The sequence below is a fragment of the Bubalus kerabau genome, chromosome 5, assembly GCF_029407905.1.
Source record: "Bubalus kerabau isolate K-KA32 ecotype Philippines breed swamp buffalo chromosome 5, PCC_UOA_SB_1v2, whole genome shotgun sequence".
In the NCBI taxonomy this organism is placed as follows: domain Eukaryota; kingdom Metazoa; phylum Chordata; class Mammalia; order Artiodactyla; family Bovidae; genus Bubalus; species Bubalus kerabau.
In genome coordinates this window covers 127,575,693-127,602,657 of record NC_073628.1, presented here as the reverse complement: position 1 = coordinate 127,602,657, position 26,965 = coordinate 127,575,693, and the positions used below count along the sequence as shown (strand labels likewise).

General features: G+C 47.3%; 1 protein-coding gene across 11 annotated transcripts in view; it reads right to left on the bottom strand.

Annotated features, from left to right (window-relative positions):
- Window positions 1-26,965, bottom strand: part of KCNH1 (potassium voltage-gated channel subfamily H member 1) — a 430,930-nt gene that overhangs the window by 63,937 nt on the left and 340,028 nt on the right. The window contains exon 11 of one of the 11 annotated variants that reach the window (XM_055583053.1): window positions 1,517-1,720. The exons of 9 other annotated variants lie outside the window; for them this stretch is intronic. In XM_055583053.1, coding sequence (XP_055439028.1) covers window positions 1,643-1,720 — 78 coding nt within the window. In that variant the 3' untranslated portion in view covers window positions 1,517-1,642. Of the gene's footprint in view, window positions 1-1,516; window positions 1,721-21,334; window positions 24,331-26,965 lie in introns of those variants that run through there. One more of the 11 variants, XM_055583058.1, reaches the window with a different exon arrangement.

The window sequence follows — 26,965 nt, the reverse complement described above, 5'->3', positions numbered from 1 at the left end:
ATGAAAGAGGTAGGCTTGTTAAAAAATGCCATAAGCCCTTTGAAAAACAATGGATGGTGTAAATTCACTTTAAAATTACCCTTTTCAAAACATATATGTTGCTGTTCAAATACACAACTGTCCTAGGGAGGCTCGGATGGAATTCTCAGGTAAAGTAACAGAGCTCCAGGTACATGTATTAAACCCACAAATCATCATCTGAGCAAACACTGAGCAAGTGAGAGAACTAATACAGGAAAAGTCAGTCCTGCCTGATCCTGCTCCTGGGTCAGGCGGTGCCTCGCCACCCACACCCAGGAGGAGAGAGATCATGCCTTTTATCTCAGCTACTTCTGATTTCCTCTGCAGAGCTGACTTGCATCAGGTTGTAGCAGATGAACGCTCTCCTGGAGCCCAAGGCCTGGGGTGCCAGAGAAGCAGGCACTGCCTTGGCATCTCAGAATCATTTAGGAGCTCATCAGAGGGAGCTCCGGCCAGGAGTGGCCATAAGAACATTGAAATAGTGGCAGATGCTCCTTCCACCATGAGGCCACAGACCTGAGAGGGGCCAGCTAGCTGAGGATAAATTGCCCTCCACTCTCAACAGGTAACCAGGTAACCCTGTGTGGGCTCCTCCTAGTGATGCACCGCTATCAGCCCAGCAGCCTCACATTCGGAAGCCAAGTGGCCCACGGACAGACCAGGAACATGGCAGGAGCGGTGGCTGGGGAGGTGTGGGTCAGACAAGACAGGGCACATTTTATGCATAAGCGCAAGTTCTTTCCAACCACTGGAGTCTGCCTTGACCTCTGCCCTTGCAGAACTCCTACAGCAAAGCATCCTTATCTTGTACTCAGCCACAAGCCTGGCCATCTTATCTCTTATGTGTTCAAGGCTCAAGGGCAGAGCTCTTCTAACTGCCTTCAGCCGTCAGCACATAGGAGGCCCCAACACTTTCTGGATCAGGTGATGGGTCATTCAGAGTGTAGGGCGCAGCAGCTCTCTGAGTCGAATCCTTCAGCTGCCCAGGGCCCTTCTATCTGTCAAAGTTGAAGAGACAAGCTCTTTTCTACTTGGCTTTTGGTGACAGAAGAACCAGGAGATCAAATTATCAATTAAATGAAGCAAGCTAAATGGAAAACAAAGTATCGTTTGACAGGGCCTGATTTTTCCTTTCTTTCTTGCCTCAAGTTTTTTAGAGAATGTACCTCTTTCCCTTCCAAGAAAGTTGTGCAAATTGTATAAAGATTTTCTGAGTAGGACTCGAGTCAAGTGAGTTTATGTTTGGAAAATGTTCTGATTTGGGAAAGAAGAAGCAAAGCTCATGGGAAATTGGCTAAGGGTTGGAATTTACCTGAAGGCTAATCTGGACTACAGGGGTGGCCACAAGGCAGCCCAACACTTGTCAGTTCCATGCAGATGAAGTAGGAGATCTGGGAGCCCCCACGAGGTTCCCGTCTCCCTCAATTACTTTCCATACCAACTTGTCAAAAAAGCCTAAAATATCACACTACTTACAAACAATCGATAATGTTCTGCATTAACATTTATGTTTTAATTTGAGCAAGTTTAAGATAGGTAGTAAAATGGCATTGCCTCCTGAGATGGGTAAGCCACACCAACCATGGGCATGTACCAGGGCTCTCTTGATGAACTTTGTTGCCTAAGGGGAAGACCTCACATGACTCACAGTCAGGGAACAGGACACAGATGCTTCTGAAGACAGCAGATTTGGGCAGGGCTGTGGAGAGAGAGACAGGAGTGGGGGGATCCAAATCTGTTTGAGGTACATAGCAAAGAGGGGACGATCATGAGAGGAGAATGCAGAAGGACACGTCTTAGCTACTTCATTGTTCTGCCCTGTGCAGGCTGAGGTCATAAACACTCTTTTACCTTTTATCCCCAAAAGGTCAGTGCCCAGAGTACCTTCAACGAATCTTTCTATTTCTCACATTTCAGAATTCACACTCAGCTCTCCTAGAGTCAATAACAAATCAGTCCTGGCTCAGCCAGCTCTGTGCATGGTGCCCCCAGACCAGGTTCAACATGGATGGACCTCGAGAGTGTCATACTGAGTGAAGTAAGTCGGACAAAGACAAATATGATACGACTTAACATGTGGAATTTTAAATATGGTACAAATGAACTTATCTGCAAAACAGATATAGAGTTATAGATGTAGAAAACAAACTTATGGTTACCAGGGGGTCGTGAGAGTAGGGGTAAATTGGGAGATTGGGATTGATGTATACACACTACTGTATCTAACATAGATTAATAATAAGAACAAAGCATATTTAGCACAGGGAACTCTACTCAATACTCCTTAATGGCCTAGATGGGAAAAGAATCAAAAAAAGAGTGTAAATATATATATACACACGTAAGTGTATCTGCGTAAATGATTCATTTTGCTGTATATTTGAAACTAACAACACTGTAAATCAGTTATACTCCAATAAACATTTTTAAAATAAATAACATGGGAGAAAAGGAAACATAGCCTTAATAAAAACAACCCTTCAAATTTACATTTCTATCATTATTTATATTGAATTCAATGCCAAAGGATGATGAACTTACAAAGCTGATGGACTGGGGGAGTTGTGGTAACTGTCCCACTCGTGGTAGCTGATCCCAACTACTCTGAGGCAGTCCCCACCTGCAGAGACCTCACTAGATGTTGTTTCTTTTTTGGGGGGTTAGAACAATGGTTTCCTGAGCTTCTTAAACCTTCCTACCAAAATGTTCCAGAAAGGGCAGGAGGTGACAGGGAAAAGAGAGGTCCAGCTCAAGGCCCATCAAAAAAAACATTTTTTTCTTTCATCGTACATTTATCTCATAATTAGACAAAGTTCGCATCTACTGTAAAAAGCATCTGCTTTTATTCTTACATAATTCTCCCCCCACTCCGAAATTTCTGGGTACAATGGATGCTCCAGGAACAGCTGTTTGGAGAAGAGGCAGAGACCTCTCTGGGTGACTGAACCTTTTTTGCCATCTGAGCCACATGCGGGCAGAAGCTAAGCCCCGTGACAGCGGGACACCAGTGAAAACCGCAGGCCTTGACTCTGCGATGACCCCCCGGCTCACGAGGCTGCTTAGGACCTGGAGAGGGTGCCCGTTTAAACACAAAGCCTAGGTTCGATGCAGGATACTGGATGCTTGGGGCTGGTGCACTGGGACGACCCAGAAGGATGGTATGGGGAGGGAGGAGGGAGGAGGGTTCAGGATGGGGAACACATGTATACCTGTGGCAGATTCATTTTGATATTTGGCAAAACTAATACAATTATGTAAAAAATAAATAAAATAAAATAAAATAAAATAAACACAAAGCCCACAAAGCTGGTTGAAGGATGAAAGGAGATGATACATGTGACATGCTCCATGCTAGGCACTCAAGAAATGTTAACTATTAATATTTCTCTTTCTCCTATCTAGTTAGAAAAGGCCACATCCTCCCCCTATTTGCAGCCCTTTAGAGGCCCCTCAGGCCACAAGGCTCTTCACGATGGGCCACCACCGAAACCTCTGGCCTCATTTTCTGCTACTTTCCCCCAGTCACTCACGCCTGGACTCCACCATTTAGTCTGGGATGATTTATGGTCCCCACACGTCTGTGTTCTTTCACACCCCAGGGGTCCTGTGGGTTCTGAGTGCTCTCCCTAGGAGGCCTCCATACAGCCCCCCATTCTCCCTGTGACTCCCCTCACCTGATCAGACCCAGAGGAGGCAGCATCCCGCCTGTAAGACTTCTCAGCCCCTCGCGCTTCCATGGACCTAGTGTCTGCCTCTGAGGCATCATGCTCGGTCTCCATTGCTATTTGTCCATCTTATCTTTCAAGTGTCCTGCTCATGGGGGAGTAAGACTTCATCACTCCATGCCTTGTCTACACACAGAAGACACTCAACAAACATTTGATGAATAAATGCATGTACCTGGGCACGTGGGTGGGAGCATGAATAATGCGGGGGATGGGGTGGTGGGTGCCGCAGAAGATGGGGGGATATACTTGCCCAGCACTGGAGCCTGTACATGGACTGTCATGACCCCTCAGCCCAGCGCTGTGGGTAAGAGGGCCACCAGAAAGGTTTCTATATCTTGACTGCAGTGGATAGAGGGTTTTATTTGCCTAAGTCTAACTATACCATCTCCTCCCCACCACCTAAATACCAAGATCCAGGAGATACACATGTGCGCACGCAGGCACAGTTCCTACTGCCAGCTATTTTCTGCCACTTCAATTTTGCCAAAATGCTTTCCTTGCTCCTGCATGGGCATTTTGTTCAAAACTTTGTATTTTTTCATTTTAGTCATTTTCATTATCTTATCCATTTTGCTTCCTGAAAGCTGTGTTTTATCTTACAGTCTTTGTGTTATTTTATCTATTTTTTAACTTTAGATTTTTAAAAATGGGGTTCTTCGGGGAAGGGAACAACTTCAAGGTTACTTAGGACCAGGACACAGAGGCTCCATATAGTCCGTGCCTTTGGGAATTCCTAGGTTCATAGGAAAGACAAAAAAAACAAACCCTAAAACAGACAATATATCAACTCTCAAAAGGCACACAAAAATGGGCCCCAAATAGTCTCTAGCACCTCAACACCTGGGCTGAATGGAGATGAGTGAAGGAGGAGGTTGGACAGGCAGAGGCAGTTAGGGTCATCTCTCACATGGTCATGACTACCTCCCAGATTGTCTAGGCTGTAATTCTCACAATATGCGCACCCTCTTCCTGTTTTTTTCACACAGCACAGGCAATCACCAGGCAAGATTACTAGAGGTGGGGCTCACCCAAGAGTATTTATCCCCTCCCTCCCAGGCAACATCATCATTTACACTGAATTACATGATTCAGCACTTCCTAAAGGAGGTTGCAGCCATTTCTGATACAGGACCAAAGCAAGGAAAGAAAGGCTTCCTGACAGAGCCAAGAGTGGGGTCAGATCTTTTCTTTCCAGCCTTCCCATGCCCTGACACCTGGATTCCTACCAGAGGATTTTCTGTGGGAGGGAGGGAGGGAGGGAGAGGAGAAGGGTGCTCACTGGGCAGCCAGCAGCCCCAGCCACAAGCGTCTGCACTCGATGCTGTTGGGAAGTGGTCTCTGCTAACTGGTTCAGTCAGAGAGACAGCAATGATGACAGAAGACAACCGTAGGGAAGAGACTGAAGGAAAGAAAGTCGTCAGTGCGTAATGAGAAGGGGGGCTTTTATAGGCTTGGTGGATGTTTTTATTATTTTTCTCCAGGAACAAAAGACTCCATAATTGTCTGCTATCTTACCTCTTGGCATTTAGAATTACGGACAGTAATCCTTCGTTCAAGTAGTATTAGGTCAGTTAACATTTATACTCATCTACTCAGGGTGGGGCTAGTGGTAAAGAACCCACCTGCCAATGCAGGAGATGTAAGAGACATGGGTTCGGTCTCTGGGTTGAGAAGACCCCTTGGAGGAGGTCATGGCAATCCACTCCAGTATTCTTGCCTGGAGAATCCCATGGACAGAAGAGCCTGAAGGGCTACAGTCCGTGGGGTGGCAAAGAGCCTGGAATGACTGCAATGATTCAGCACATGCTCAGGGTGGAGACCTCTTTTCTATAGGTACTGACTGCCCAAGTCATCTCATACTCATATGTCATCCAGTCTGGTGGTTTTTGATAGATAGACAGGTCTCAAATTTATATAGCCTGTCCAAAATTTCCTTTTGATCTCTGATTCTGAATTCTCAACTCCACCTGCCCTGACACATCCCTCATACTTGATCCTCTAAAAGTCTTTGTCAGCTTAGTAACGACTCCTTCCTTCCATTTAACCAGGCCAAAGGCCTTGCAGTTGTCCACCACTCTCTCTCTTTGCCCCACAGGGAATCTGTTACAGCATCCAACCACTTCTCCTCACACCGCTGCTGCTCCCATCCTGTACTAAGTCACCATTATTTCTTATCTGAACTATTACAGTGTCCTCACTGATCTCCCTGCTTCCACTCTTGCCCTACTTTGCTCTTGAAATAGTTATCAGATTGAGGTTTTCATGCTCTAAGTCAGAGCACATGACTCTCCTGCTCAAAATCCTCCAACAGTTCCACCTGCCCTAGAGTAAGGGTCACTGTCCACGTACTGCCCTACAGGGGTGAGCCTGCCACTCTCTGATTTCATCTGCAAACTCTCCTCTCACTCATCCCACCCCAACAATCCTGGCCTCTTTGCTTCCTCTTGGATGCCCCAGGGCCTCTGCACTGGCTGTTTCTTCTGTGTGAATCCTCTTCCCCAGATATCCACATAGCCTACTGTCTCACACAATCTGAGTCTTTCCTCAAATGTTTCCCAATCTGTGTGAGGGCTTCTCTGACCACTCTGTATCAAGTGATCCATGAAGGCACAAATTTTGTTCACTGATATATCCCTGACATATCAAAGACACTCATTTCATGCTTCTGAATGGTGAGGAAATGGAGCTAAAGATGGTCATGTGATCCAAGCTTGGACAACTGGCCTTTCTCTCCTGGGTCTGTGAATCATGAAGGATGGGGAGGCGGAAACACGTCCTGGAGTGTATCTATCCCAGCAGTAGTGCCCTGACAGTCTTTGCCTGGTACGTGGCCTGTCCTGGATCCATCTTTTTCTCAGCCTGATTCTGCGTCAATACCTTCAATTCTGTGAGTTACTCTATCTCCTTCCAATAAATTCTCTCCCCTTTTCAAATTAGCCAGTGTCATTTTCCATTGCATGAAACTTAACAACTCTAACTGATGGGCCATCTCATTTCCCAATTCTTGTTTTCTCCTGTTCTGGGTTCTCCAGCCACTCAGTAAAAGTGATACGTGTTCCATGAGAGTTCCGGTCAGACTAGTCTTGCTATTGATATTTTATGACTCCCCTAAAATGCCACTACTGTACTAAAAATAATAGTGACAGGTCCCCATATTCCTTTATAGCTCAAAAATATACGTTAACTTCTTATTTTACTGAAAAGAAAATGGAAGCCCAAGGAATGAAGTGGTAGACTGTGTGAAAAGAGAGTCTAGAGTTTAATGTTTGGTTGCTAAAGAAAGAAAACAGAATTCAGAGGGAGAGTGGCCAACTCTGTGCTCAAAACTGCTCATTCTCAGTCCTGGAAAATGCTAGAACAGTGCAGTCAGTTATCATCCTGCACGGTGTCCATTCCTCCTAAATCATAGTTGCTGGACTATAATGCACCCCCCCCCCCCAAACACACACACCCAGCAATGGCTGAAGGACCCCATTAGAGTGCATGGTTTGCTTTCTGCCCTTTGCAAGGCCATGTCTGGCCATGGAAAATCCTCAAAGATGATGCTCACCTGGCAGGACCTAGGCCACCACGAGCCAGGTCTGTTCAGCTGATCCTGTACAATTTCTCTGACATCACCAGGCTTGTTTTCATTGGGAGGAGAGCAGTAGGGGTCAGGGAGAAAGAAATGCTGATAAAAGCTCTTTAACATTCTGGCATGAGTGCCCAGGGATGATAGTGTTTCTCAGCTCTAAGTAAAAATGTTTGTAGTTTTGTTTGGACATTGGCCATAGGCCTTAGCCAAAGTGAATTTTCAGTCTAAGATGACTGGAGGTTCAATGTGTGTGTGTGCGCTTAGTTGCTCAGTTGTGTCCTACTCTTTGTGACCCCATGAACTGTAGCCCAACATGCTTCTCTGTCCATGGGGATTCTCCAGGCAAGAATACTGGAGTGGGTTGCCATGCCCTCCTCCAGGGGATCTTCCAGACCCAAGGATCGAACTCAGGTTTCCCACATTTCAGGTGGATTCTTTACCATCTAGCCATCAGGGAAGCCCAAGAATACTGGGGTGGGTAGCCATTCTCTTCTTCAGGGGATCTTTCCAACCCAGGAATTGAACCGGGGTGTCTCACATTGCAGGCAGATTCTTTACCAGCTGAGCTACCAGGGAAGCCCAGAAGTTCAGAAGTTATCTTAATCGAATGACAAACAGTTGGTCAGCACCCTGGACAGTGTTCTCCACGCGCCCAGGGAGGGTTGGACTGCAACCTGAAACCAGCTCCAGGACATGGGGTCTTACGAGCTACAGGGAAGAACCCAGCTATTCCATCTTAGTGCCTGTCCCCAAGATAGCCTCAGGACACCAGGAGGAAAAACAAACACAGGAACACAAACCAAACAAATCTGTAGCAGCTCTGTAAACACCGGACTGCCTAGAGGGATAAGAGCTAAATAAAGATAGCAGAGCTTTCTGGAAGATCAGATCAGATCAGTCACTCAGTCATGTCCAGCTCTTTGTGACCCCATGAATCGCAGCATGCCAGGCCTCCCTGTCCATCACTAACTCCTGGAGTTCACTCAGACTCACGTCCATAGAGTCAGTGATGCCATCCAGCCATCTCATCCTCTGTCGTCCCCTTCTCCTCCTGCCCCCAATCCCTCCCAGCATCAGAGTCTTTTCCAATGAGTCAACTCTTCGCATGAGGTGGCCAAAGGACTGGAGTTTCAGCTTTAGCATCATTTCTTCCAAAGAAATCCCAGGGCTGATCTCCTTCAGAATGGACTGGTTGGATCTCCTTGCAGTCCAAGGGACTCTCAAGAGTCTTCTCCAACACCACAGTTCAAAAGCATCAACTCTTCTGAAGAAGGCACTCAGCCTTCTTCACAGTCCAACTCTCACATCCATACATGACCACAGGAAAAACCATAGCCTTGACTAGACAGACCTTTGTTGGCAAAGTAATGTCTCTGCTTTTGAATATGCTATCTAGGTTGGTCATAACTTTCCTTCCAAGGAGTAAGCGTCTTTTAATTTCATGGCTGCAGTCACCATCTGCAGTGATTTTGGAGCCCAGAAAAATAAAGTCTGACACTGTTTCCACTGTTAACCCATCTATTTCCCATGAAGTGGTGGGACCAGATGCCATGATCTTCGTTTTCTGAATGTTGAGCTTTAAGCCAACTTTTTCACTCTCCACTTTCACTTTCATCAAGAGGCTTTTGAGTTCCTCTTCACTTTCTGCCATAAGGGTGGTGTCATCTGCATATCTGAGATTATTGATATTTCTCCTGGCAATCTTGATTCCAGTTTGTGTTTCTTCCAGTCCAGCGTTTCTCATGATGTACTCTGCATGTAAGTTAAATAAACAGGGTGACAATATACAGCCTTGACGTACTCCTTTTCCTATTTGGAACCAGTCTGTTGTTCCATGTCCAGTTCTAACTGTTGCTTCCTGACCTGCATACAAATTTCTCAAGAGGCAGGTCAGGTGGTCTGGTATTCCCATCTCTTGAAGAATTTTCCACAGTTTATTGTGATCCACACAGTCAAAGGCTTTGGCATAGTCAATAAAGCAGAAATAGATGCTTTTCTGGAACTCTCTTGCTTTTTCCATGATCCAGCAGATGTTGGCAATTTGATCTCTGGTTCCTCTGCCTTTTCTAAAACCAGCTTGAACATCAGGAAGTTCACGGTTCACGTATTGCTGAAGCCTGGCTTGGAGAATTTTGAGCATTACTTTACTAGCATGTGAGATGAGTGCAATTGTGAGGTAGTTTGAGCATTCTTTGGCATTGCCTTTCTTTGGGATTGGAATGAAAACTGACCTTTTCCAGTCCTGTGGCCACTGCTGAGTTTTCCAAATTTGCTGGCATATTGAGTGCAGCACTTTCACAGCATCATCTTTCAGGATTTGAAATAGCTCAACTGGAATTCCATCACCTCCACTAGCTTTGTTCGTAGTGATGCTTTCTAAGGCCCACTTGACTTCACATTCCAGGATGTCTGGCTCTAGGTCAGTGATCACACCATCATGATTATCTGGGTCGCGAAGCTCTTTTTTGTATAGTTCTTCTGTGTATTCCTGCCATCTCTTCTTAATATCTTCTGCTTCTGTTAGGTCCATACCATTTCTGTCCTTTATCAAGCCCATCTTTGCATGAAATGTCCCCTTGGTATCTCTGATTTTCTTGAAGAGATCCCTAGTCTTTCCCATTCTGTTGTTTTCCTCTATTTCTTTGCATTGATCGCTGAAGAAGGCTTTCTTATCTCTTCTTGCTATTCTTTGGAACTCTGCATTCAGATGTTTATATCTTTCCTTTTCTCCTTTGCTTTTTGCTTCTCTTCTTTTCACAGCTATTTGTAAGGCCTCCCCAGACAGCCATTTTGCTTTTTTGCATTTCTTTTCCATGGGGATGGTCTTGATCCCTGTCTCCTGTACAATGTCACGAACCTCATTCCATAGCTCATCAGGCACTCTATCTATCAGATCTAGGCCCTTAAATCTATTTCTCACTTCCACTCTATAATCATAAGGGATTTGATTTAGGTCATACCTGAATGGCCTAGTGGTTTTCCCTACTTTCTTCAATTTAAGTCTGAATTTGGCAATAAGGAGTTCATGGTCTGAGCCACAGTCAGCTCCTGGTCTTGTTTTTGCTGACCAACCCCACGTCCAAGGAGCTGTGGCTGTGCAGGCACAGGAGGGCCTAGAGGAGCTATCCCACGTTGAAGGTCAGGAAGGGTGGTGGTGAGGAGATACCCCTAGTCCAAGGTAAGGAGCAATGGCTGTGCTTTGCTGGAGCAGCCGTGAAGAGATACCCCATGCCCAAGGTAAGAGAAACCCAAGTAAGATGGTAGGTATTGCAAGAGAGCATCAGAGGGCAGACACACTGAAACCATACTCACAGAAAACTAGTGAATCTAATCACACTAGGACCACAGCCTTGTCTAACTCAATGAAACTAAGCCATGCCCATGGGGCCACCCAAGATGGGTGGGTCCTGGTGGAGAGATCTGACAGAATGTGGTCCACTGGAGAAGGGAATGGCAAACCACTTCAGTATTCTTGCCTTAAGAACCCCATGAACAGTATGAAAAGGCAAAATGATAGGTTACTGAAAGAGGAACTCCCCAGATCAGTAGGTGCCCAATATGCTACTGGAGATCAGTGGAGAAATAACTCCAGAAAGAATGAAGGGATGGAGCCAAAGCAAAAACAATACCCAGCTGTGGGTGTGACTGGTGATAGAAGCAAGGTCCGATGCTGTAAAGAGCAATATTGCATAGGAACCTGGAATGTCAGGTCCATGAATCAAGGCAAATTGGGAAGTGGTCAAACAAGAGATGGCAAGAGTGAACTTCGATATTCTAGGAATCAGCAAACTGAAATGGACTGGAATGGGTGAATTTAACTCAGATGACCATTATATCTACTACTGTGGGCAGGAATCCCTCAGAAGAAATGGAGTGGCCATCATGGTCAACAAAAGAGTCCGAAATGCAGTACTTGGATGCAGTCTCAAAAATGACAAAATGATCTCTGTTCGTTTCCAGGCAAACCATTCAATATCACAGTAATCCAAGTCTATGCCCCAACCAGTAATGCTGAAGAAGCTGAAGTTGAACGGTTCTATGAAGACCTACAAGACCTTTTAGAACTAACACCCAAAAAAGATGTCCTTTTCATTATAGGGGACTGGAATGCAAAAGTAGGAAGTCAAGAAACACCAGGAACAACAGGCAAATTTGGCCTTGGAATATGGAATGAAGCAGGGCAAAGACTAATAGAGTTTTGACAAGAAAATGCACTGGTCATAACAAATATCCTCTTTCAACAACACAAGAGAAGACTCTATACATGGACATCACCAGATGGTCAACACCGAAATCAGATTGATTATATTCTTTGCAGCTTTCTGGAAAAAGAGACACAATCAGGATTTTGAAGGAAGGGAGGGACTTCATGTGATAGAGAGAAAAGTATACATGGCAGGAGGGTGTAGACAGATAAAGCATAAGACAAGTCTGACAAACTGATCTCCATCAATACACCTGGAGTGTTCCCCAGCACACCAGGAAGTACCGTTTCTGAAAAAATGCCCCACCCTGTCTTCTTCAAATTATATTCAAATATATTCTTCAAATAGTCTCAAAATCAACTCTCTGATAAAGCCCTTTTCATTCTCTATCTTTTTCTAAAAATGGACTTTTACCTTCTAACAATGACGACTATATTTAGACCTGATGAAATGTTAGCCACGGCTATGAGACCTGCGGTTCCTTTCCTGATTACCCAACTCTATTGTTACTGGGTGTATTTTTCCTTCCTTTACTCCTAGATCCTCAGTCCTACACTCTGCCAGAACTGTTCTCTTCTGGAAAACTTTTAGAATTTTACTTACAGGCTGCCAATGTCTTATTTCTTTGCCCTTTGTTATTTATCTGTTAGGATTTAATTAGGCGAATTAGAAATAGTCATCTCCCTTTCTCCTTCCTTTGAGAAAAAGTCTCTGATTAAATTTTATGATTAGAAAGAATTTTTCTTTATTCAAAAGCCTTTTGAGGAACTAAACTCAGACTGGTTAGAGCCAAAACACACTCAGCATTTCTCTTTCATATAATAATGACAGGCAGTGAGCAGAAGGGAGAGAGGTATGAAGAACATTTTGGCAACAATGGACAAGGCAGAAGAATCAAAGTATCATCAGGCAAAGCCAGTTCCAGAAGCTAAAACATGGGAAAGGTAAGCTGTCCTGAAACCAAAACTGAAGCAATACCTTCAATCACTCCGAATCAGAGTGATGAAGGTATCTGCTTTCTCTCCATAAAAATCAAGTCTCTAAAGAGACTAAATAAGTTCCACCTGAGGGGACACATGCTCATTTAAATCGGTCCATATGGGGCTTTGATCACATGTCACTGCTGCTGCTGCGGCTAGGGCCCTTCAAATGGCTGGGATGCGAATAGGAGAGCTTTCTGAATCTTATCATCAATGACTCAACAACCATGAAGATATAAAAAATAATAGAATCTTGCCAAATTTCCTCTTCATTTTGGTTTCTGTAAACACAGAGCCTACCAACAATGGGACGAATGAATTCATACTACTAAGTCAAAACATGTTGGTACATACATGTTCCGTATAAATGGTGCAAGAAAATCCCAAAGGCAAGAAGGGACCAGGCCAGATTCCTTCCTAGTGGTCTTGTTCCTCAGGCCTTCCGCTTACACAGGTTGGGGGGTCAAAGGGAGGAGGAAGGACAGGGAAGAAGCAGCGGCTTTTAAAGATGGGGCCAGGCAGAAGCAAAGACTCAGGCCATCTTCCTTCCTGGGGCTTCAAACCTTGGGTCTTGACACTAAGCTGCACCTAAGCAATTGTTCTACCCAAGCCTTGCTGCCCAGCAGCAGACATGAGGAGGTTGAAGGCTCAAGTGCTGAATGGAAGGCCCTCAGAGACAGCCCTACCCCACACTTTCCCTACGGGGTGGTCCTAGAACCACGCCCTAGAGAAACAGGTCTCAACCTGTTTGATCTTAACAAAGGAATGCAGGAACAGAGGATGAGCAGTCAAACTACAGGGCAGATAAAGCAGGGCCCTAGTCTCTCCTCAAGGGATATACATAGTAGTATACCTTTAAGTTCTGCAGGAACTAAGGCCCGCACCCAAGTCAAGGGTGGAATGATGCTGCTGACCTAACTGACTTCAATCAACTAAGACTTGGATTCTGTGGACCTATGCCCCAATCCTACGCTGAGTTCTCCTCTGCTCAAGCCCCTTCATGATTATGCATGTTCAGTTCAGTTGCTCAGTCATGTCTGACTCTTTGTGACCCCAGGGACTGCAGCACACCAGGCTTCCCTGTCCATCACCAACTCCCGGAGCCTACTCAAACTCATGTCCATCACTTCAGTGATGCAATCCAACCATCTCATCCTCTGTCACCCCCTTCTCCTCCCGCCTTCAATCTTTCCCAGCATCAGGGTCTTTTCCAATGAGTCAGTTCTTCGCATCACATACCATAGCTTAAAACTTCCCCAGTTTTGCTGTCTGGGGAGACACTGCTTTGGGAGCAATCCTTGGTGTTCTTGTTATTTTCTGCAAGTAATAAACCCTTCTCCCAATCTTTGGCTTGGTTGTGTCTTTTGGCTTGACACCCATGAAGAGACAAACATGAAACAGGAGGGAAGGGGGCAGGCCACAACCTTTAAAAGAATGACAGCCGTTGGCGATAGCATAACATAAACTGGTTAGAACAAACTAGGTCTAAGATTTGACTTCCAGTAGACCATGAGCCTCATTATACGCTCATTGTAACACTTGAGCCTACTAAGCGGCACACTCATTGGCCCCGTGATAGCTTCAAGGTCAACTATAAGAAGCCAAAATGTCGTGGTGGCCCAGTTCCTGAAAACCCCTGCCCCTTATTCAAAATAGTTGGACTAATCCTCTCACTCATTAGCCCATGGAATTACTGAGCCCATAAAAAGTAACCATTTTTCTAGTCTGGTCTCACTTTCCAAGATGACCCCATAGCCTGGGACTGCTCTTGCCTTTTGAGACAGACTGCATTCTTTCTATGGAATGCGTAATTCTCTAAATAAATCCACTTCTTGCCTAACACTTTGCCTCGCATTTAATGCCTTCTGAGCTGAGATATAAAGAACCTGAGCCTCACTAAGCCTTGACACTGGGTGAATGATTCTAAGACCATCGGTTCAAGTCCCAGTCTGGGTTTTGGTGGGGTTCAAGTCTCAGCCCATGGTTTTAAGTCCCAATCTGAGGTGTGTGGTTTCTAATCCAATTTTCAGGCAACAAACTGAGTGTACAGCCAAAGTTCTGTGTGCCAGAGACTGGCCTTAGGTACCAAGTGGCAAGAGTCAATATCCCACCGACCTAAAAGGACAGCCCAAGCACTTGGGGACCTCTGCAGTGAGGGTCTGCATTAAGTAACTGGAAATCAATGCGGAAGCGTTCTAAAGTGAAGTCGCTCGGCCGTGTCCAACTCTTTGCGACCCTACGGACTATAGCCTACCAGGCTCCTCTGTCCATGGAATTTTCCAGGCAAGAGTACTGGAGTGGGTTGCCATTCCCTTCTCCAGGGGATCTTCCTGACCCAGGGATCAAACCCGGGTCTCCCGCATTGCAGGCAAATTCTTTACCATCTGAGCCAAAAAAATTGTCGGGGGTGGGCAAAAAGGCACAGCTAGGATTAAAAGGATTCCTGGCAGGCAAGATTTTATTTAATTTGCCTGAAGCAAATTGATTACTGATGGTACTCCCATAACTCCTGGAAGGAAGACAACTCGGTGAGCTGCCAGAGGCTGAGTCAGGAAGTCACCTGCCAGAGACCAGAGCAAGAAGGAATCGCAATGCATGGGCATAGGCCTCCTCAGAAGCACCAAGTTAGGGCGCAGGAAGACCGAGAGAACAAAACAATGGAGAAAAAGACAACAGAGCTGACCTAGGTCACCATGAATTCTGAAGGAATTAATCTACTTCTGGGAATTTAGCTGGAACAAATATTTTATTTCTGAGAATTCGTCTGGAGTAAATCTTAGCCAAAGGGGACCACTGATTCAAGGAGACCTTTGGTCGAAGGGAGTTGTCACAAAAGGATGCCCTTCATTCTGCCAGAAGTCCTAACGCTCTAGTCCCCATGGTTTTATCTCTAAATTCCCAGGTGAATGAGTTGTATTTCAGCAGATGTGAAGTGGGATTTCTGATCTGAGAGTCCCAAACCCTCTACTTCCTAAGGGCTTGAGGAGGCAACACCCAGACTCCCATATCACTCGGATTTTCCCTTTCCTAGCACACAGTGATGCCTGTGGGATGGGGCTGAATTTGAGGGAGGGCATTGTGTTTCAGGTCTTAGTTGGTTTCTGCTGCCTCAGGCACTTTCCCAGTAAAGGACAGTAAATAAAGATCCTCACCATGCCCCTCGTGCCCCATCCTCCCAACTCTCACCTGTGGACATGGTCATGAGACACTGTCTGGAGGCTGATCACTCCCGGAGCAGATTTAATGACCTGTGGGAGCCTGATACAGAGTGGGAGGAAGAAGGATGTGCCCGAGGGATTCAGGTCATGGAAACAGATCAATGAGGCTCAGTTCACGGTGTGTGTGTGTGTGTGTGTGTGTGTGTGTGTGTGTGTGTGTGTGTGTGTGTGTGTGTGTGTGTGTGTGTGTGTGTGTGTGTGTGTGTGTGTGTGTGTGTGTGTGTGTGTGTATGATTGTCTGTGTCTTTAGGGGTGGAGGATATACAGAAATATTTCAAAAGCTTTGTTGATGGCACTTATTTGTGGGTCCCCAAAATGTACTGCAGCAGGAAGGAAATAAAGAAGACAGAGATTTAAAAGCACTGAGAAGAAATTAAGGGTCAAGGAAGGGAGCCATTGGTATATGTTTCATGTGATAAAGAGATGACTTTACAAAAGATGAAGGAGAAATGTGGACTTCTGGCCAAAGCAAGGGGCGTGGGGAATAACGAGATGAGAGCCTGGGGTTGGGGGCTTGAGACAGCCCCTGCTGTTTCCTCTAGGTGGCAGGGAAGGCACAGTGTAATCAGTTTCCCTCCAGTTGTTCAGAGACTTCTAATTAAGCAATAAAAGTCAACCAGAGTGCCCCAGGAAGTGCCCTAGGAGAGGCTCTTGGGAGAGAGAGAGGGATCCAGGCAGCAGCAGCCCTCCCTGGAGGGTCAGCCTGCCTCGTGGAAAGCCTTCGGGGCTCAGGTCTTTAGACAGCCCTTCCACTGGGGTACAAATAAACAGTCCCAGTCACTGTCTCTACCTGGGCAGTCCTGGGGCAGAGGGACTGGAGCTGCCCACTGGCCTGAGTAGGCTGGGCAGCCTGGGGGTGCCGCTTACAACCAGGGCAGTGGGACTGAGAACCCTCAAAGCCTCCCAGGAAGCCAGGCTGACAGCGCGGGAGTGAGGAGTCGGGAGTTCAGCACAAGCGCCTGCTTTCAGGTGCGAGGCTGGGCTGATGGGGCCTCTGGCCTACCCATCAGGAGAGATTGTTATACTTAGGTCATTGAGTAGCCAGGAGTCTGCTGGTGAGCAGCCCAAACCTCAGAAAAGCAGGATCAGCCTCAGAGTTGGAAGAAACCCTACTTCCTCACCCTGAAGAGCTTGAGTGCCTGCTATGTGCCAGAGCTGTGAGCAGAGCTGCCCCAGGGATCTCACTCTGCACAGCCTGGGCAGGGAACCAGCTGGGACTGGGAGCTTCCCCCTCTCTCTGTGGGCAGGGCTGCAGCTAAGCTCAACTTCCCAGGGGCTGGGGCTTCTGCTCTGTTGAAGTAGCAGGGTCTACATCTTCTCCTGGGCCCTAGGGCTCTCCAGGTGCATGGCAGCTAGCTTTCCCTTTTGTGTGTTATGTTGGTTGTTCAGTCATGTCCAACTCTTTGTGACCCTATGGACTGTAGCCCACCAGGCTTTTCTGTTCATAAGGATTTTCCAGGCAAGAATACTGGAGTGGGTTACCATTCCCTTCTCCAAGGGATCTTCCCGACCCAGGGATCGAACCCAGGTTTCCTGCATTGCAGGTGGAAGCTTTCCCAGCCCACTCCTGTAATCCATTAGCTCCCTGGCCTGCCTGTGCCAAGGCCCTTCTATGGCCCTTCATTACCAGCTTGCTCTCTCCCTTGCTGTATAAGAGGGAAGATGCTCAAGGGAATGGGGTCCCTCCACTGGAATGAGCACCCAGAATGCTCCCTCACCTCTCTCTGAGATGTCTCACTTCTTTCACTGACCTTCAGCCCATGTAAGGCTGTTCCTTAACCCATGCTGTGTGACACAGAAGAACTGGTCCCAGACCCCAAGGCAATGGTTCTTCAGATTTAGGGGCATTAGGATAGCTACAGGAGTTAACAATATATGGGTTTCTGGGTCCGGTTCTGGAGATGTCAATAGATCGAGTGTGGGGCCCAGAACTTGCCTTTGCAGCCAGGGACCATACCTTGGGGACCCCTGCCTAGTGCCTGAGGGGCCCAGCCTGCAACACACAGGTACCGTTGATTACTGGGGATACAGCAGGGGACAAAACATCTCTCAGAAGCAAGTCTCAAACAAAGATTGTACATTTAAAATTATACAGTGCTTAAGGCTATGAAGGGAAAAAAGAGTGCGCTGAGTAAAAGTTGATGGGAAAACTAACTTGGATTGGGAGCACGAGGGTCACGGAACGTCTCTTGGAAGAAATGCTTTAGCCGTGCGTTGTATGTGCATGCTCGGTTGTGTCTGACTCCTTGCGGCCCCATGGACTGTAGCCTGCCAGGTTCCTCTGTCCATGGGATTTTCCAGGCAAGAATACCAGAGTGGGTTGCCATTCCCTTCTCCAAGGAATCTTCCTGACCCAGGGATCGAACCCAGATCTCTTATGTCTCCTGCATGGCAGGCGGATTCTTTACCACTGAGGCATCGGGGCAAAGCCCAATGGGTGCATTGCATCCCCTCAATTTCCTGGGGGCAGCCAAGTTATAAACATTCCCCATTTAAAAAAATATGGAAATTCTGTATTTGGCATATTCAAGCTCTATTTTCAGATGTCCATTTGTTCCCGAAAGTAGCTGAAAAGACCTTTGCTATGTAGGCTGGTTGAGAAACTATGGTCACCAGACTTAAAAGGCATCTACCCAGAATAATGAGATGCAAAGCAGAATTCATGCCAGAGCATGCCTTGGCTCTGCTCCAGGGCAGAGTTGATTTCACTCTGCCAAGGGGCCACAGCTGCAAGGAGGCCAGGCCCTGGGGGTGATGTACTGTATATAAGGCACAGGAGGCCAGCAGGACCCACCACGCCAGGTTCCTGAGTCCAGTTGGACTCCAGGGATGGAGTGGGAGGGTAGGTATTTGGGTTTTTTTATTCCATGACCTCCACTACTTCATTCCCCAAAAGCAAAACAAAAGCACCACACTCAATGTGTCTCACCGACAGCCACTTTTAAAAGATCAGGAGAAAGAAATCCTCGGTTAACGGAGGAGTTATTGAGTGACTGTTATGTACAGATACATATAATCCTCAAAACATAATCCTCACCCTTGAAATCCTTAGATTTGTTTTAGAAACACTGCCTAGCACAGGGCTGCATACTAGGAAGAAACTCAGTACTGGGAAATGGTAATAAAAAGGAGCAACAATAATAAAATGTTATGGTATTATATAAATTACATAACCATAATCGTCACTGTACCAAAACACATTGCTCCCCTGGGAGGGGAGCTCCCCGGGCCAAGATCAGCAAGCACAGGGCCTTCCAGTGGAGACTCAAGCCCTTGTACTGGAGACCCTCCTGGCCCATCCCACGAGTGCTAAGCCACTCAGTCAGGTCTGACTCTTTGCAATACCATGGACCATAGCCTGCCGGGTTCCTCTGTCCATGGGATTCTCCAGGCAAGAATATTGGAGTGGGTGGCTGTGCCTTGTTTCAGTTGGTCTTTCCCACCCAGGGACTGAACCCACGTCCGTTAACACCTATCTGACTCTGGCCCCTGCGGGACCACCTGTCTTCACCATCTGAGTCCTGGGTGACAACCATGTGTGTGTTTCTACAGAGGAGCTCTCTCTCTTCACCCCAGGGCTCAGCACCCTTCAGCCTCTCAACAGCCTCGGCCACTTGGGGAAGAACAGCGGACTCCCAGGCACAGGCCTGGGAAGACACAGATTTCCCATCCTTCTGCCTCTGCATGTGTCAACCAGGGCTGCCTACAGTCCTGCCATTCCAGCGTGATCCTCAAAGTGTTGACAGCTGGCTACACAGGCATCACCACCCAGGCACTTGTTAGGGATGTAATTCTGACCCCTCCCTGAATCTGACCTGCTGAATCAGAATCTGCATCTTAACAAGATCAGAGCTGACTTGTGTGCACCCTGAAGACTGAGAGACTCTAGTTTACAAACCTAGGCTGGGGAAGAAACAGCTCTCCTCGGCCGCCTGTCAGTGCAACGTTCTCAAGGGCCCTTGTACGAGGGAGAGGCAAGGCTGCTCAGCCCCCCTCTGCAGACCCACATGGTTGGGTGGGCTAGTGGAAAGGACTTGGGATTTGGAGTTGGAAGATCTGAGTTCCAGTTCTAGTTTTGCCACATAGGCATCACCGACTTGATGGACATGAGTTTGAGCAAGCTCTGCGAGTTGGTGATGGACATGAAGCCTGGCGTGCTGTAGCACATGGGGTCGCAAGAGTCGGACATGACCTAGTGACTGAACTGAACCCACCTTTCACTCCTCTGAGCCTCAGGTTCTGCATATGGAAAAATAGGAGAAATAACAGCATCAACCTCACAAAGTTATTGCAAGGATCAGATGAGATAAAATATATGAAAGTGAAGTGGGCATAGACATCCAAAGGGGTGTGTACTCCCACACAGAGATGTGCACACGTGATCGAGCTTGAAGCAGAAGGTAACCCTGTCCGTTGCTTCAATAGACTCAACTGCATCCCGGGGCAGCAACAAGCAGGTCCTGGCGAGCTCATCTGGGGCACAGAATGGGAAAACCAGACACAGCTTTGGGTCTGGTAGAAACCGAGCCAGGGACAAAGCTCAAGGGTTTGAGTCTCTCCTCCTCAATCTCCAGTTTTGTAAGCCAAGTCATGGGAAAGGAATTGTGGTCTTCTAATTGGACTTTAAAATCTCTTAAGCTGTAGGGAGTGGCCTTTTTGTCCCATTCACAGCCAGGCCAGGATGGGATTATGGGGAATCAAAGGATACAGATGAGAATTACAAGTCAAGCAGGGACAGGTGAGGCGGATGTGCCAAGACGGTAGAGGCCTCCTGCCAGTGCTGGAGGCTCAGGACATTGTATCCATGCTCTCCAGAGCAGAGAGGGTAGGCAGATACCCTGAGAACCCAAATTCGATAAGGCTGATTAAAGTATTAGCATTCACCTAACGTTCTCAGTTTACAATGAACGTCAAGGTTAACAACTTGCCCTAGTGGAAATAAATGGGGTAGAACCCAGGTCCCGACAATAGTCCAGGGCACAAGATACTTTACTCAAGATGCCCTGCTCCATTGAGTCACTCAGGGGCCCCCAGAGCGATGATGGGGGGTGGTGGCGATAAGCTGGCAGGGAGGAGTTTCCTGAGGAGAGCTTTATGGAGGAAGCATCTCTGAATTGTGGCTCCAGAGAGGGGAGGGTTCTGTGTGGGATCCAACCCTCCCAGGCCCTCTTTGATGTGATAAAGGCAGGAAATTGGGAGCTGGGAGAAAGGACGGGTTGTCTGGGAGGGACAGCTACTTGGATTAGGTTAGGATTTGGGCTACGGTGGAACAGAAGAGACAGCAGGCCCATGAGGAGGCTGCTGAGCTGTTGGAAAGTCCACAGTCACATTTAGGAGACTGCATTTGGGGGAAGCCTTGGGAAGGCTGTGCATGGCCAGAAAGATACCCTCCTGCATGTGAGGAAAGCAGTTTTAGTGGCTGTATGACAAAGAGGGAACCACTATGGCTCAGCTGGTAAAGAACTCACCTGCTAATGCAGGAGACAGGAGTTAGAAGATTAGCAGACACTGAGTGCCAGGCACTAGGTGAAGAAATGCAAGGAATGAAAATACAGGACCCCCACATTCAGAGGAAAAATTATATATATTTTCATTATTCTACACGAAACTATGAGTGACAGCTTCTTTAAAGGACAAACAGGAGAGCAGAGAAAGACAAATGAGAGGAGAGAGGGATTCTAGCTGGAAGTAGACTGAGAAGTGGGAAGGAGAGTCCAAGCTGGGCTTGAGGCTGGCTTGGGTTTGAAAGGAGGTGGCGAGGTAGGGGAGGGACATCCCGAGAGAGAGGACACAGACAAAGTAAACACACAGCAGGATGTGTGACTCGGGGTGGGGGGGTGGGGTGGGGTGGAGGACAACAGCAAGGAGATACAGTTTGTACTGCAGCTGGAATATGGGCTTAGAGGAGACCCCTGGGTCTGGACTTTATTCTGAGGCTGCAAGGACCCATCAAAGGCTTAGAACAAGAAAGCAACAGAGATCAGAGCTAGATAACCAACAAAGTGTTGTTCTTAACTATCTGCAGGGAAGGGGAGTCCATTACCCACTCAGGTCTTCTACTTATCGCCTCTCCTCACCTCTCCCAGCAGGAAGCTCTCTCTAATGTCTGACACAAAGCTCATCCCTGTGATCTCGATGCTTCCTGTGCCTTGTGAATCTCTATGTCAGAGAATTTCACAAGATTCAAAGGAGACATCACTCAAGAGAAAGCAAAGGAAAATGATATTCTACCCGGAGACTCAAAGGATTAACCAAATAACTTGGACTTTATCCTAAGAACCATCCAGGAGAAGAAACATAACTCACACGAGACTATTACTTATGGGAAAAAAAACAACCTTGTGCTGGAAAGGTACTCAAGAGAGAGAAGAAGGGAGAAGAGGAAAGGGGAGTGGAGAGGAAGATGAAGAAGGATGAAGAGCAGAAAGAGGAAGAAGAGAAGGCAGATGAGGAAGAGGAAAGGGAGGCGTGCGAGTGAAGCTGCACCCCCCCTCGTGCCGATACATCCAAGTGCTAAATCCTAACACTTGTGAACGTGACCTTATTTGGAAATAGGGTCTTGGTGTATGTAATTAACTTAAGGACCTCAAGATGTGACCATCCAGGATTTAAGGCCCCACATTCAATGACTGGTGTCTTTACAAGCAAGACAAGAGGGAGGTTCGAGATGCAGAGGCAGAAGGCAAAGGCCACACAGAGGCAGAGATGGACGTTAGGCTTCCACCAGCCAGGAACGCGAGGAGCCATCTGAAGCTGGAAGGAAGGATTGTCCCCCAGAGCCATAAGAGGGTGCAGGGCCCTGCTGACATCCTTTCGGACCTTGGGTCTCTAGAAGTTGTGAGAGAATAAATTCCTGTTATTTTAAGTCACCCAGTGTGTAGTTATCTGTACCAGAGCTGCAGCAGGAAACTAACACACTTGAGGATCCCCCATGTGGGTGTGTGTGGGGAGATGGGGGGAGCCACAGTGTACCACCCTCGAGATGCTTCTGGTCTGATGGCATGCTTTACCCCGGGAAAGTCCAGCCAACGAGGGAAATCTGAGTCTGCCAGGCCATGCAGGATGTGTGTGAATAACCGAGAAGACACTCAAAGTGGAACTGAGTAAACAACAAGTGGAACTTGCGTCCAAATGTCTCTGACAGCCTAAGGAAGTGGAGGCCAGGCTTTTCCATGAGGTGGGCCTTGGCCTCGTGGTCCAGTATGTGCCCTGGACACATGCTTCCCTCTGTCTCAATGGAGGAGGGTCTTTTGTTTCCTGAAGCCTCAGGATCATAAATAACCCATAGAAACCCAGTGGGGGGAGGTTTGTAGGCATGAATTATTTGTAACTGTCATGAAAGGCCCCTGCCTAGAAGGCCCTACAATCAGAGTGCATCACATGCACGGTGGTTCCTATCCTCCCCGGGCTCTTTGCCTCACCTATTCATAGCCTACGAGGGATCTGGGGCTCAAGCAAACGGCCCTAAATGAGGACATTTACCCTCCACAAAGTACACACGTAGATGAACAACAGCTGACCACCACATGGCGTGTGACAGGGTTTCTGAGCTTGCAGATGACAGGTTAGACTTTAATGCAAAGGAAGAAAAAACAAACAAAAACTTCCCTAGCCAAGCAAAGCAGACCCAGCTAGTGAAGAAACGAGCTGCTTGGGGTGATCCGATGCCGGAAATGGGTGCTGGATTACCCAGCTCTCTTCTCCCTGGCGGTCTCCTTTAGGACTAGTCATCAATAGGATGCATGTGTGCATGAGAGTACACACACACACACACCCCGACAACAGCAACACTGCTGGCAGGCAGCCCGGCCCACGGGGAAGCCTGCAGGCTTCCAGCTGAGGCTGTGAGAAGGGTGTGCGTGCCCATGTGCAGACAGAGCCTGGCTCTGCAGAAGGACACAGTAGTCCAGGCCCATGCGGTAACAAAGGGGCAGCGGCTTGTGCTCTGGCCCCTCCGTGGGCCCTGCACACTGGAGCGGTAGTAGAGGGGGGAGGAAGGAGCACGGAGCACAGGGGGTGTCGCCCCTGCAGGGGAGGCCGCTGCAACGGCAGGTGAGTTGGGGCTGGGGGACGTGGAGCGACTGAAGGGACTGATTACAGATTCCGAGGCGTTTTGTCTCTGTGACCACATAATGAGAAGCTGCCGCCAACACCAGTCAACAAGCCTTGAGCCGAACGCACCCCGTTTCAGGTTCTAACCTGAGAGGAACGTCAGGGCGGAATTAGGAGGTGCTCAAACAGAAAGCCCAGGATGAAAACCCTGGCGGCTTCCCAGCTGGCCCGACACACAGTGAGACACAACAGCGAAACAAAGCCACTCTGCTGCTGGGTTCATCTGGCCTTGAGGCGGAAGGACGGGAAAATTGAATTTGGCATGCCCGCTCTGCCCTGGGTTTTTCCTTCCAGGCCAGCTCACAGTTTGGGGTTTGCAAGGCATCTGCCTCCCTGCGCGAGAGTTCAGCAGGGCGAGGACCAGGTTCCTCTCTTCAATAAATCATACTTATCTGCTTCTGAAACTCCCCAGTCACAGGTATGCTTCCCCTTTATTTCTCACTCCCCATTCTTTTCCCCTCAGTTCAATCCTTGTTCCACACCCTCGCTGTCCTAGGGCAGAAGAAAGCAGCTTCCAGTCAGAGAAAATTTTCTGGAGTCTTCCCAAGTCAAGTGAAAAATCAAACAGAGGATGTCAGAGAAAGCGGCACACCTCAGACCCCACCCCGAGCCTTATATAATCATTTCATCATCTCGCTTATGAAATCAAGATAAATCAAATTCCTGTGGCTAAATTCCTCCAAGTGCTTGAGAACAGAACTTTAGGGAAGGAAAGGTTGGCGATGTACTGCATGGCCTGCTGCTAGCTAGGGCTCTGAGTGGTGTACTTTGTCAGGAGTCTCGGTATTGTTTTAATTGAGATATAATTGACACGTGCCATTCCATTAGCTTCAGGTGTGCAGTATGATTCAGTATTTGTACCACTGCAAAACGGTCACCACCGTAAGTCCAATTAACATCAGTCACCAAGGATTTTAGTTATTTTATGCCATTTCCTAACTCTGCATGCCTTTTCTTCTTTTTCCATGTCCTTTTCCCACCCTCCATCATCTACCGTAGAATTTGACTTGGGCCCTCTCCCTGTTTGCGTCTCTGGGACCTGCTTCATTTCTCTGAGCATCCAGTTGGTTACAGAGTGCATGGTTAGATGCACTATTACACCTCACCAACAGGAGGCGCCAAATATATGATGTGCTCCAGCGGAAGGAGTGCAGGCTTTTCCCTGAGACAATACAACCAAGTGTCCTCTTTTAAAAATTCATACCCTGTGAACCAGAAGCTATTTTCATGTCTGGCTTAAGTATTTGTGAGGAGCATGCTGGGAAATGCAGCAAAATGCAGGAGCTGTCTGCAAATAGATCTCCGAGGAAAAAGGCACCATCCTTGGCATCCTTGCTGCTGGTAGCAAGGGAGTTTTTAAAAATAGAATCTACCACAGAAAATATGCAGGCTCTTGCTACTATAGGCAGCTCAGGGACAGTCAGGTGGACGTAAAAGCCTGGAAAGTAAAAGGTTTGAGGAATTTCTGGGTCCCTGCAACACTGCTGGGTACAGGAGATAGCAAGCTCACTCTGCCCCAAAGAGAGCATCATTTGCTAGTCCATGAAGTGAGTGAAAGTGAGTGTTAGTTGCTCAGTTGAGTCCAACTCTTTGCGACCTGACCCCATGGGGTGTGTAGCCCGCCAGGCTCCTCTGTCCATGGAATTCTCCAGGCAAGAATACTGGAGTAGGTAACCATTTCCTTCTCTGGGGGCTCTTCCTGACCCAGGAATCAAACCTTGGTCTTCTGCACTGCAGACAGATTCTTTACTGTCTGAGCCACCAAGGAAGCCTGTCCTAGTCCATGGTGGTCCAGTTCTCCATGGGGTCTCTAGATACCTTCAGGAAGGTGGAGTAGACTGTAAGTCTGGGACAAACTCCCCTTTGACGACTTCAAGCAGCCTCCTCATAGGTCCAGGTGGGGAAAGGGCAGGAAAAAAGAAAAAACTTGTGGAGTTAGGAGACTGGCTAGTGCCTCCCTCAGTAGGCCCTCTGCTCTCAAGTCTTGCTGATTCAACTCACCGTTTTCCTGCCATCCATGCAAGAACACCTTCCTGATTAAGTACCAGCCACTGAACCAGTCATCTCTGAGCCCTGTCCATGAGGTGTGAAACCGAGCAGGACCCTGTGGGGCTCCTGAGCCTGGAAGCCTTCCTGTGTCCCCCAGTTCTTATTTGTAGGGAATAGACTCCTACCTCCATGACCTTCCCTGAGTCCCAAAGGGCAGATTTGAACAGTTGCTAATCAGGGAAGAGAAAGACACAGAGACAAGGGAGGAAGACTCAAGAAACAATTTTGGTACGGGGAGGGAGGAGGGAGGGGGTTTCAGGATGGGGAACACATGTATACCTGTGGCGGATTCATGTTGATGTATGGCAAAACCAATACAATATTGTAAAGTAATTAACCTCCAATTAAAATAAATAAATTTAAATTAAAAAAAAGAAACAATAGTGCAGCCTTGCGGCAGCAATCTGACTCCTCAAGGGATACACAGAACAATATCTTTGACCGCTTTACAGAAGACCCCAAATGGAAGGTGTAGCATTCTTCATTCCAGAGAAAGCCAACCAACACCAGATTAAAAGGAAAATAGAGAAGCTCATCAAGAGATTACCTGAGGCCAGATTAAAGGCATGAAGACCCTACACACACCATGATCTTATCAGCAATCCCACCCTTGAACCCTTGCTATCTAAGTCCTCACCAAATCCTCTTGGGTTGCAACACATAGTTTTTGGGGCACAAGCCCACTGTGTCCCGCTTTGCCTGGCACAGCAATAAAAGTGTTCTTTCCTATTTCACCCAAAATTCTGTCCCTGAGATTTGACTCAACAAACTGTGGAAAATTCTTAAAGAGATGGGAATACTGGACCACCTTACCTGCCTCCTGAGAAATCTGTATGCAGGTCAAGGGGCAAGAGTTAGAACTGGACATGGAACAACAGACTGGTTCCAAATCAGGAAAGGAGTACATCAAGGCTGTATATTGTCACCCCGCTTATTTAACTTATATGCAGATGCACAGTACATCATAAGAAATGCTGGACTGGATGAAGCACAAGCTGGAATCAAGGTTGCCAGGAGAAATATCAATAACCTTAGATATGCAGATGACACCACCCTTATGGCAGAGAGCGAAGAGGAA